The sequence below is a fragment of the Chaetodon auriga genome, chromosome 7 (genome assembly GCF_051107435.1).
Source record: "Chaetodon auriga isolate fChaAug3 chromosome 7, fChaAug3.hap1, whole genome shotgun sequence".
Lineage (NCBI taxonomy): Eukaryota > Metazoa > Chordata > Actinopteri > Chaetodontiformes > Chaetodontidae > Chaetodon > Chaetodon auriga.
Window position 1 is genome coordinate 27,442,358 of NC_135080.1, and position 13,373 is coordinate 27,455,730.

Below are 13,373 nucleotides of genomic sequence, written 5' to 3' on the forward strand. Positions count from 1 at the left end.
CAGCCATGGGAATGTCTCTGAATAACTGTATAATTTTCATTAACAGATTCATTGTATATTAAGCTCTTTGTTCTTCTACTCTAGAAATCAAATGAAAGCATACAAAAGTACAACTTTTTTGTGAGTGGTTGGATCCACGACCTTGTTACCAAGGTGTCCCAGGATGACTCGGATTTAGTTTTTGCGAGGGTGAGTAGCTTTTATTTTCCTGTTCATTAAACTAGTAACAAACATTCAGTGTCCTGGTGCTGAGTGTTGGCATTTATATTATGGTTGTTTGCTAGGTTAATCACACACAAAGGTCCAGCGAAAGGCCATTAAAGACATGGATTGTCATGAAACAAGACAGAGAAGTCATTGGAGTTCATTGCAATTGCTTGGCAGGGTAAGTTATTTATGTTAACCTGTCTTTTGTGAAACTGCTAACCCCATTATAACAAGTGTTAGTTGTGTTGCTTGTAGCTATTACTTTAAATTGACTCTTGACTTGGAGATATCTGAGGCTGCCTTGCACCCTCTCTTATACACACATCCCGTCTCATAAGAACTACAGCACCTTCACATCAGTTTCAATTCAGTTTAAATCTTCACTTTTTTTGTTGTTTTTATGTTGCTGTCAACTTTGTCCATTCAACCCCTTGTCACATCTCTTCTCACCTGTTATGTGTGTAGTTTACAATTATCTTATCTTATCTTATCTTATCTTACAATCTGGACCAAAGTGGTGGATTGATAAATTGACTGTAAAACATTATCATCACTGATCACTGTGAGTTAAATGAAAAATGTTAAGTTCATTTCACTTTGTCAAATCATTTTACAGATGTACCTACCATCTGTGAGTCTGCAGCAACTCAACTGTGAGGGCTTTTGCATTTTGAATCGCGTGTTCATTGTCCAACAGTTCATTGTCACAATGAACAAAATTTATGTAAAATATCAAATCTCTTCTCTATGCAGTTCTGCAGCTTGACATTTCAAGTGAGGGCACAAGGAAACATTTACTTGATTGATATTTGGGAAATCCTGACAGGAGTGGGTGAAGGATAAGCTGTGAGTTATACTAAGTACAACAGCATGTCAGATGTGTGACACAGCACAATGCAAAGTATTATCAAAGGGTATTTAACATGACATGCTGTGATGATCTGTCAGGGTGGATTCATCTCAGAACTGAGGACAGGTCTCATAATGCGCAAGAACCTTTTTATTTTCTGCACTGAAATAAAAAAAAGCTAACAAAAGCTAACTCATTTACTTTGTACACTCAATGTCTGTAGATAAGGGACATATTGATGACTTTGCCCAATGTCCTTGAACAATGGGAATTCATCAAACATTTCAGATGAAATAAATGTACAAAAACATTGCTCCATAACCATACACATCTTTTAACAAAAAAAAACAGCAACAAAAAAATTGTACATTTCTAATGTCTGAATTTGACACTGTGCAAAATTCATCTACAATATTGAAATAGCATTCATTCAGTCAGTGGCAGAGGAGGAATTATGCAAAAATAATTGATATCCCAATCTCTTATCCAATCATTGTTAACATCAAACAGTCAAAAAAAAAAGAAAAAAAAGAAAAGAAAAAAACAAAGGCAGTTCCATATCTACAAAATCTGCATTTTAACAACCTAGCTATGTACACTGTACAGAGATTTAAACACAAACATACACCTTTTATAAAGAAAAAAAGGAGCTGTATGCCTGAGTAGATCAGGCAGATTATAGTACCTTATAATACAATGACAATAGGAAGCAGTTGGATGTGCTACCTGTCCTGGTGGCCAGATGGAAATTAAACCATTAGTGACCTGGATAAGGGTTTGACTTCTGTCCAAAGTAACAGAAAAAACTGGAATGCAATGCTAAAAATGTGTTTTGAGAACAATGCTGTGAGGGAAAACCAGATGTGGACATCATCAAATGCAGTTCTTTTCGCCAATGATTTCTCACGCAGATTTTAATTTTTGTTTTTTGGGTTCCACCTTTATTTACAGAGGGGAGAATGACAGGGTGGAGGGAGAGGACGACATGCAGCAGGGAAGCCAGAGGTTGGAATTGAGCCGGGTCCGCTACCTTAAGGATGCAGCCTTGATACTTGGGGCTCACACTCTACCAGGTGTACCACCAGGGCGTCCCAGCATTCTGTCCTTTAAAATGACTTTTGACTTTGATTGACCAATTGCAATGACATACTGCCAGCAAGGCCTGTAATATTTCTGAACATGACACAAAAAGTCATCAACATCATGGAAAGCCAACACCAAATCACTAATACAATTCCACAAAACAAAATGACTGATGCCAAGAGTGGATGTGGTTGCTAATACACATTTTTAGGAGATCTGTCTGAACCCTACTATCTTTTTACCTGAAGATAAACTATTCCTCATAAACATGTCTTAATTATTCCTTTTTACAAGATAACAAATTATTATCCATTTGTGGATCAAATATTCATATCCTTTACTTCAGTAAAAATATAACACTAAAAAATGCTCCATTCCAACGTAAAGTCCAGCAAAATGGAGCATAGCATTAATTCAGGATGAGCACTTAAGTCACACTTGCTTTAGTAGTCACTGTTATCAGCTGCTACATTCATGCTTAACAGTAACTGGCTTATTCATTAGCTCTCCTAATAGTGTATATGTAAGTACACAGACACACATTCAACTGTGTGTCTGTGTGTGTGTGTGTGTGTGTGTGTGTGTAAATGTAAATACTGTGTCTTATCAGTAAATACAATAATAAATTTGTGATCTTGTGATAATAGGCCTTTAATACATTAGCAACTACAACATCTCTCGGCCTCCACACCAAACTTTATACAAAAAGTGAGGCTTGAAGATCAGTGACACATTCAACACTTTGGGCAAATGAGAGAGGATGACTGAAATGTTATGGTTTGATCGGGGGACTTCATTTTGAGGGGGGGCAGGGGGGGAAAGCACATTCCACATTAAGACAAAAAAAAGAGCTTTTTTTAATGTGGCCACAACACTGTTTCATACTTATCCATCAGTAAGGTCGTACTATTTTACAAAATCTTTACAAGCTCAGAGCACTACAGAGTTTACAAATCAAGGAGGAAAAAGGAAAATGTGAATTTATTTTTTTCGACAGAAGTAGCCTGATGGGCTTTTGTGAAGGAGCAGGGAACCAAACAACCTTTTCACTGACATGATTGTCCCTTCTCTTTTGTCATATTTTCTTTACCACACCTGTAAATTTCAATTTCTTTTGAATTAGTCTTTCTCATTCACATTCTCTAACCCAATCTTTTCACATTACAAATGACTCCCTTTTGGAACCGGAAGGCCACTTCTAATTGTTCAGCATAGCTGAACTAACTCATTAACTTAACCCTCCCATTTCTGGACATTGTCGCATGGAAGGATAGTACTTAGAACAAATGGGGTTTTAAATTTGTGTTTTTGAGGACACTGTTATAGTCTATGGTTGTCGCAATACCTATTGCTGACAGTATTTCTTCCCTTGTGATAACATCCCCTTATGCATCTCCTGTCATCTGCATTACTGTTATTCTCCTCCTGCCCGTTTTCATTCCATAGCATCCCTGTACTGATCTACTGATCAATCAGTCACACCTCAGTCTGTTGCTGTGAGTCAGTGATGATGGTCACCCCTCGACGAAGCTCGTCCATGCTGTCAAAGTCACTGCTATGTTCAGAGTCATCGAGCCCACAAGGGGCTGACATGTCAGAGGCTGAAGATGCACCAACAGACAGTCGCATATTTAGCGACAGAGAGTCATCAGTGTCCCCATTTCCTGGGGTTACCCCACTCATAGCAGTACTGAAGTCCCCGAGGGGCAGCTGGTGTGGGGGCAGGTATTGGCTTGGGTGGAAATGTGGCCTGGCATGCTGATCCCCAGTGCTGCCAGAGCTGAGGGTGCTCTCCTTAGAGACTGGCAAGTTGGAGGGAATCGGTGTATAGGGCTCAGGAAAGTCCTCACTGGTGGGCAGTGGAGGTGGCAGTTGGTCTTGACTCAGGAACTCTTCTTCGTGGGGAGGGGCATAGTCGCTGTCGATGTCATAGCCTCCCAGGTAGTAGTCTGACTCCAGTGCACGGGTGCTTCCTCCAAGATGGGGGACTGAGCCTGCTACATCGCTCCCAGGACCTGCTTCATAACCTGCCACCTCTTCAATGTCTGACAGCCTGGTGCTCGGCATCCAGTCTGATGTGTCCCAATGATATGCTGGACAGTGAAGGGGGAGATTATTAGTAACAATTTGGACTGTGAAAATCAACACCCCTCCATATGGCTAAGCCAACAAACTAATCACCACAACATGAAGACTCAACATCAACCACACACACAGATCTTCAAGGTCAGGTACAGGCTAAAGCACAACCTGTACAGAAAACATGTTAGGTCTTTGACATGCACAACAGGAGCCTTTTAGGGCCAGGGTCACAGGAGTCACAGCATGCTGAGCTTAATGGAGAATTGCAGCATTGAAGCCATGTTGACAGGCTGAAAAAAATCACAAACATTTGATTCTGGATGTTAGAGGGATACATCAAATATCTGGTACATTTTCCTATTGGTCAATGTTGCAAAGTGATACAAAACGTCTACGCATTTTCAGTGGGTTGTTGGCTCTGATGCACCCTGTTACAATTCTGCTTACACTCCATGGCGATACTTATATATGTAGTATGAATAGAATGATTAAACATATAATTAATCATCTTAGTATAATAAAGTCTGACAAATGACATTGGTTTTCCTGCTTAGATTTTCCTGAGAAGTGACCTGGTGTGGTGTTGCAGATAACGATTGTTAACTCTCAGACGCAGAAGTAGTCTTTTATAGATAAAACACCACAAAACCCTCAGAGCTAGGAGGTTGTGGTTGATAGCTGAGCATCTCCCTTTGAGACCAATGACTGCAGTTCACATCCAGTCTGCTACTAACAGTCAACATTGGTTTCTTTTCACCATGACCACAATTACAAGTTCATTCATATAGTTTTAGTTGGCTGATCAACTTCATCAAACTGCAACCATTAAAGTGGTCACTCTCATATGAATGATTATTGAAGCCTGTGGATTTTTTTTTGGAAGGCAGTGACAAATTAGGCATGTCCAAACTACAAGGAACAGTCAATGATATATGCTTGACTTCCATTATTTGCAGGTGCAAATTGCAATTGGTCCATTTTTTGTGAGCATTTACTAGTAATAGCCATCAAAACAACAAAATGGTGTTACATGATTTTCTGATTTGCAAGTTGATGAAGACTGACCCAATGTAGCAAAAAGAAGTGACAGGTGAGTGGTCATCTCCTCCAAATTCAAGCAAAACAAGCCTTCATTTCTTAATTACATTTAGCAGAGCCTTTGGTATTGGAGAGACCAATCTGAACATAGTCTATCTTGAAATGTTATCTCTGAAGGACTGCACACCTGAAATGGGACCCAGCTTGGGTATACTAAGGTGTTAGGATTGAGGACCAGAGCCAACAATCTACTGGCATAGCACAAATGATGAATCTCATCACAAAGGTTTGGTTGACCATAAGGACAATCTACCAAAAACTCTGTGGATTAATTTAAATGAAGGCAAATTCAATTTTAGGGCAAATGCTGAGTGAAGTACAAATGGAGAGTGAAGTTCAAAAGCAATGACAAATACAACAAAAAGACATCCATGCATCAAGGCAAAATATGAACAACGGGAGGACTGAGGCTGTGAAAACTTCAGCACAACAACTGGTACAGTAACATCACTGGGCTAGAGATGACAATCCAAAAAAATTGTCATGGTGGGATGCAGTAAGGTAAAAGTGGCAGATGGCAGGCACGGGGGGTGGGGGTGGGGGGGTGTACAGTGGGTAGCTAACTGAGCAGAGCACAGTGAGTACAAGGGGTGGGAAATCATATCAATTCATCAGATCACACACATACGCACACAAAGCTCTGATAAGGAAGGGGAAGAACAGAGGAATTTACCAATCAAAGTATATAAGTATGAAAGTACAATTGGGTATACATAGAAAGAGAAAGACGCAGGGGGTAGACAAAATAATTTCATTCTAGCTTAGAGATGAAAAGTGTTGATTTAAAATTTGATTTTCATGCAGTCTCTATCTTGGGTCAATGTCTGACAGATGGATGGCAAATTAATCATCTTGACCATCTGGTTGTAGATGGTGTCTTGATGCTGCTCATGGCAGGACATGATGGCCAGTGGCGGGAACAAGTTACATGTCCAAGTCTCAAGTCTCAAGCAAATTCCAAGTTATTGTAATGAGAAGAAAGTCAAGTCAAGTCCCTCTTTTGAGTCAAGTAAGTCAAGTCATTGGTCATGTCAAATAAGTCATAAGTAAAGTCTTACGAAATTCTGATCATCTCCCACAGTTTCCACACTTACAGCGGGGAAAAAAGTAATGAACCTGTCAACATTTTGGCAGTAAAAATATTTCTTATGGGGCTATTGAAATGAATTTTTCACCAGATGTCAGTAACAACCCAAGTAATCCACAAATAAAAAGAAATCCAAACAAATTAGTCCATAAATTAGGTTATGTGAAATAAAGTGGAATGACTCAGGCAAGAAGTATTGAACACACAAACTGAAAATGATTTAATGCTTGGTAGAAAAGCCTTTTTTGGTAATGACAGCTTCAAGACGCCTCCTGTATGAAGAAACTAGGCGCATGCATTGCTCAGGTGTGATTTTGTCCCATTCTTCCACAAAAAACTCTCTTCAAGTGTTGAAGGTTCTTGGGGCCTTTTCTATGAACTCTGATCTTCAGCTCGTTCCATAGATTTTCAATTCAATTTAACTAGGGTGATTGACTGGGACAGTTTTATTTTCATGTACAATTGAAGATGGCGGCGCATGCACAATGCAAGGCTCAATAGAATTTGCAATATAGTTGTTATTTTCCTGCAGGCTTTCGAGCCTGTTCGCTCATTACAGCTTTGCAAACACTTCCTACACCAGACAGCAAGTTTTGGATTTAAGATTTCGATGTACAAGCAGTGTATTCGACAAACTTCAGCTCCCCCAAGAGATCACCAGGACAGCGAGACCAAGCGACTCAGCTACGCCGACTGGAAACGATGGTCGGTGGTGTTGAGACCATAAACAAAGGAGAGGGAAGCACGGAGGTCTACGGACTAAGCTACGGCCAACACTGCACCAGCTACCGCTGCCAACTATCTTCCTCGCCAGTGTTAGATCTTTGGTGAACAAAATGCACAAGCGATGACTTTGGATCACCTCACAGAGAAAGTTTATGGACTGCAGGGTCATGATTTTCACTGAAACTTGGCTTAACAACAGCATCCCAGACAACCTGATAGAGCTGCACGGACGCTGTGTCTTCAGAATGGACGGACGACAGAGCACTCCATAAGACCAGGGGCGGAGGACTGTTGATCCGCATGAACAGAAATTGGTGTACAAACTCTGTTATCAATGGGAGCCACTGTTCTGATAATCTGGAATATCTGATGATCAAGTGCAGGCCTTTTTATCTGCCTCGAGAGTTCACACCCAATGTGATAACTGCAGCTTATATCCTCCCGGATGCTAATGCTAAACTAGCAATGAAGGAACTGTATGCTGCTATCCAAAAACAACAAACTGCACACCCTGATGGAGCCTTTATTGTTGCTGGAGACTTCAACCACTCCAGCCTGGGAACTGTTCTCCCCAAATTTCACCAGAATGTCTCCTGCCCCACCAGAGGAGACAAAACCCTGGCCCATGTCGATACAAACATTCCTGAGGCTTACAAAGCCACCCCCCACCCCCCCACCTAGGACAGTCTGATCAACTCTCATTGTTCCTACTCCCCAAGTACACACCAATCATCAAATGTGTGAAGTCATCAGTGAGGACTGCTAAAGTATGGCCAGAGGGAGTGGATGCCACACTCCAGCACCAGTTCCAAGACACAGACTGGAGTTTGTTCACCACCTGGGCCACGCTGGAGTCAGGATCCATTGACATGGACTCATATGCCTCCTCCTTTCTGGATTACATTAACACATGTGTTGACAACGTCACCACCCACAAACAGATAAGAACTTTCTCCAACCAGAAACCTTGGATGAACAGTAAAGTCCGTCTCCTATTAAAGGAATGTAGGATGAACAAGACCTCTAACTGACCCTTCTCCCTTGCATTCCTTCAGGAGAGCTGTTCCAGCTGCAAAGTGTTGTTTATCATTTAATCTGTCTGCACAAAGGTGCTAATGCAGATAGACGGGATGTCTGGCCTAAAGTTTTCCTCCCCCCCATTCCTTCAGGAGGACTGGAGGAGAGAGGCACTCAACTACAAAGGGTTGCCTATCAGTTAAACTGTTCTCATGGAGATGCTAATTCTTTCTTTACAGCTCCACAGCAGATGAAGGCATTAAAATCGTTTGAATGTACAATTCCTTGTCATTAATCAGCAAAATGTTTCTGAGATATGTAGATCGGTGTCAACATACGTGTTGTGAACAATGTTGAAATGTTTTCTCTCTATAGGATGAAATCACAGCGTTTACCTGTAAATCATTCTAAGCGCACAAAGGTCTGTTTCATCACAGACATGCCCTGGAGCGCCAAAGAGATACGCCCCACAGATCTCAGAGCTCTCTCAGTTGTATATCGTCTTAGTTGTCTCAGTTGTTTTGTCGTCTCTCTCAGTCCAGTTGTTCTTCGTTTACTTCACGTCTAGCTGTTTTACTCGTCTCTTCAGAAAAAAAAAAAAATTCTAGTTCTTTTCAAAATCTTTGTGTTACTTCAATTTTTGCTCGACACATTAAGCCACATAACTTCTTCAAAGTTAAAGCCTAATCACGTCATAAAATTTTTGTAGATATTTTTGACCAGCCATCGAAAGTACTCTCAATTTTATTATTGACCTAAAAGTTTTTGCCATACAGCAATTCTCATTATTGTGTAAAATAAATAATACTTTGCATTTAAGTTGTTGTCAAACAGTGTCCTTTTGAGCTGGAAATAGACGATCACTGTATTGAGAGCTTACGCTTCAGATGATGAGACTGATCTGCCATTAATTCATTAATCATTATTAAATCAGCATTAAAAGACTAAATAAAATCCTTCTGAGCTGAGGAAGGTTGGTGCTCCTTTTTATATTAACGAGTGCAAACACTAAACCCAAAAATTTAGTGACCTAGTTCCCTTACAGCAGGCATGTCAAACTCATTCTACAAAGGGCCATGTGGCTGCAGGTTTTTCCTCCAACCAATTAAGAGCATATGGTCTGACCAATCAGAAGACTGAGATCAGCTAATGAAATGAGTAAAGTCTGGTGTGCTGCTGCTTGGTTGGAAAGAAAACCTTCAGCCACTCGGCCCTTTGTGGAATGAGTTTGACATATGTGCCCTACAGGAACGTGACACTGCTCTCAGATCTGGCAATGCAGCGGCATACAGCTCATCCAGAGCTAACCTAAAGAGGGGCATCGGGAAAGCTAAACACGCTGACAAGCTAAGGAGCACTTCCACAACAGCACTTCGGACCCCTGCCACATGAGGCAGGGCATCCAGGCCATCACAGACTATCAGCCAAAAATGACAGCTCCACCAACTAGCAATGTCCCCCTCCCTGATGAGCTCAACAACTTCTAAGCTCGCTTTGACAGGGACAACAAACAACCAGACATCAAAACTGCTCCCCACCCAGATGAACATGCTGCATCAGCAGTGACAGCTCCCACCCCAGCCATGGACTGTTTGCCCCCTTAACTTCTGGTAGGAGGCTCAGGAGTCTTCATTCGTGCACCAGCAGGCACAGGAACAGCTTCTTCCCCAGAGCTGTTACCCTGCTGAACTCTGTCCACCAGACTGCACTGCCACTCACTAGTGTTGCACATGTCTTATGGTTTCATAGAATTGCTTGCACTACCTGCACCTGCCTTGCACTACTAACATGTATATATATATATATATATATTTTATTTATTTATTTTTTAATATTATGACTATTCGCACTTGTGATTAGATGCTAAACTACATTTCGTTGTGTCTGTATTACACTCTGACGGTGACATTAAAGTTGAATCTAATCTAATCTAATCTAATCTAATCTAATCTAATCTAATTTCTCTGAAACCAACTGAGAGTTTCCTTGGCTGTGTGTTTGGGATCATTGTCGTGCCTCGCTTCAGCTTCAGCGTCCTGGTGGATGGCAACAGATTATTATCAAGAACGTCTCTGTACATTTTTCCATTCATTCTTCCTTCAATTAAGTCTGCCAGTACCATGTGCTGAAAAACCCCACATCATAATGTTCCCATCTCCAACTTCACTGCTGGTATGGTGTTTTGGGGGTGATGTGCAGTGCCATTTCTCTCCAAAGATGGTGTGTAACATCCAAAAAGTTCAATTTTGGTCTCACCTGACCAGACTATATTCTCCCAGTATTTCATCGGCTTGTCCAAATGTTGTGCAGCAAACTTTAACCGAGCTTCAACATATTTTTTTTTTCAGTAGTGTGCATAGAGGCCATGGCGGTTGAGCGCATTACTCATTGTGTTCTTTGAATCAAGTATACCTACTGACTGGCTCTTGGACAACTCTTCGGATGAATCTTTTGACTCCTCTGTCAGAAATCTTGCGAGGAGCACCTGGTCGTGGCCGGTTTAAGGTGAAATGATGCTCTTTCCATTTCCGGATGATGGCCCCAACGGTGCTCACAGGAGCGTCCAGAAGTTTAGAAATTCATCTGTAACCAATGCCATCACTATGCTTTTACCCATCATGAGATGTTTCTTGTGTGACACCTTGGTAACGAGAAACCTTTTTATAGGCCATCAATGAGGACAAAACCAGCTGATATTAATTTGCACTGACAGGGGGCAGGATTGCATTCTAAATACTGACAGATTTCAGCTGGTTTCTTGGTTTTCCATGCCTTTTTGCACATCTTCTTCTTCATGTGTTCAGTGTTTCTTGCCTGTGTCATTCCAGTTTATTTCACATAACTTAATTTATGGACTTATTTGTTTTGATTTATTTGTATTTGTGGATTGTACTTGGGTTGTTACTTACATCTAGTAAAATATTCATTTCAATAGCCAAATTAGAAATATATACGTGTTCAATACTTACTTCAATATTTCAATACTTATTTTACTTACTTATATTTTACCTGCTGTAAATAGCTTAAAATACGGTAGCTACTTAGAGTTGAATTTTCATTTCAACGTTAAAGAAAACTGTTGGAGCCTGCTTACACCTCATTAAACCTTACAAATAGTTGATATTTGGTGGCAATGAATAACAAGCCTAGCGTTAACAACAATGGAGAGTGGGATTGCGAGAGCTGTTATGTTTTGCAGTTCAAAAAGGCCCAAATGCCGGACACTTAAACATGCAGATTGAAGAAAAAAAAAAAAAAAAAAGAGCTTTTGATGACCAAAGCTGAATCCGGAAAAAACAAACAGGCAGGCAAAAATTGCAGGAGCGGGTAGGGGCGAACAAACCACCAAACAAATAACAAACCAGTATGATACTGACAGGAATCAAATGCAGGACAAGGGAACAAAGAGACAACCTCACAACTGAAAGAGGAAAAATACACTGGCACACTGCATTCAAAAGAGCCTACTAAGCTATCAGTACATACCGATATGGACAAAATGTAGCATGTAGCATGTAGCATGCAGCATACAAACAAAGGCCAAATCTGCAGTACAACAAAAATTACTGGATGTTGTGCTAATTCTGAAATATCTCGAGTATGCATCTTACCAGTCAATCTCACCTACAATGCAAAGCGCTGGAGCAGTCACAACAATGGGGAGTTTGGTTTTTTAGAATTTTCAACAACTGAACTGAACTGAAAGATATTTTCAATTTCCATTCCTGTTATTCTGACATTACATTACAATTGTGATGTATTTTATTGAAAACATCCAGTGAGTGCCAAGGGGGAAATGTTCACAACATGATGAGATGAGCATGGGGATTAATGCGAACAAAAATACCATCAATTAACAAGGTTTATGACAAGGCACCCAGTCTCATTGAAGGAGGTAATGAAGAAGTAATGCAACAAAATGCTGGCTAATGTGGTTCCTTCCAGTCATCAGATCAGTGTTACCCATCTCTCAGCTAAATGTTCATCTTTGTAAAATCATGAAAATTCACATTTATAATTTCTCTTTTTTTGAGCACTGGGGAATGCTGCACAGTAGTGATGGTTTGCCATTTGCCGTGTTTACTTTGGCTTTCCAAAACTGGAAACCAGTTAAGCCTGGCCTAGCATATGGGGAAATAAAGTGATTTAACAGTTTCATATTGCTATACTGCTATGAAAAACAGAATGCAGTATGTAGTACATACTAAATCTGTAGTCTACAGTAGCCAGTTTCAAATACAGCCTATAACTAAATATACAAAACAGGAAAGACTAACCAGGGACAGGTGAAACTAATCCGTAATCACAAGGGTGGGAAATTGACAAAGACAGGAATTAAAACAAAACATAGCACAAGGAGACAGGACATAACATAAAACAGGAAATAGGCAAACTAAAACTTAAGACCATGACAGTTGCACACAGGAGCGAGATTCATCATGGCAACTTACCGCTGCTGTCTTCTCCTTTGAAGAAACAAACAAAACCACCACCTCTATGACTATCACTTATCCCCCATCTGCATGTTGTCCTTTAATCCCTCTCCTAGAGATTTAAAAAAACATCCAAATTTGACCTCATGTGATGACTCCCAACAACTGTTTTTACACTTGACCTCAAGAGACTCCAGCAAAAGTAATGGCTGCCGTTAAACAGTCTGGAGCACTAACAACCCACTGGTATCAATGACCTTGATAATGACTCCACAGAGGTTAAATACCTGGGATTCTCCACCAGTCAATTGAGCTGAAGAAGCCCCTTGGATAAGAGGTGAAATGTTTTAACTTTGTACAACCAAGACCAGTTGCCCTAGCATCAAACCTCCTTGAAAAAACAAAAACAACAAACAAACCATATTACTCCAAAACACCAACAAGTATTATCAAATCATGGATATATATCAACAAAAACCACAGAAACTGTTTTTTGCCATACACTCAGATCAGTTCAGCATGAAAGTTTATTACATCACCAATTTGGAAAACCTCCACCACAACTACCTACAGAACAATATACTGACTTGTCACATGCCACACTCCAAAACAACAGGGAGAGGCTGTGAATTTAAAATGGAGCCATTTTGGATTTCTAGTATGACTGCGACCTTCGTTGTTTCTCAAGTGGACAGCTGTGTTTTGTACAGCTGTATCAGCACTGGCAGCAAAGTGATTGTAACAGAGCAAGTACACAATCAAAACAATAGTGTATTGAAGAGACACTTCA

General features: G+C 40.5%; 1 protein-coding gene across 11 annotated transcripts in view; it reads right to left on the reverse strand.

Moving 5' to 3' along the window:
- Positions 1-1,189: 1,189 nt before the first annotated feature.
- The window catches only part of LOC143323080 (protocadherin Fat 3-like), a 244,803-nt gene continuing 232,619 nt past the window's right edge, over positions 1,190-13,373 (reverse strand). For all 11 annotated transcript variants that reach the window (XM_076734696.1, XM_076734694.1, XM_076734693.1 and 8 more), the window contains one exon: positions 1,190-4,233. In XM_076734696.1, coding sequence (XP_076590811.1) covers positions 3,617-4,233 — 617 coding nt within the window. In that variant the 3' untranslated portion in view covers positions 1,190-3,616. The remainder of the gene's footprint in view (positions 4,234-13,373) is intronic.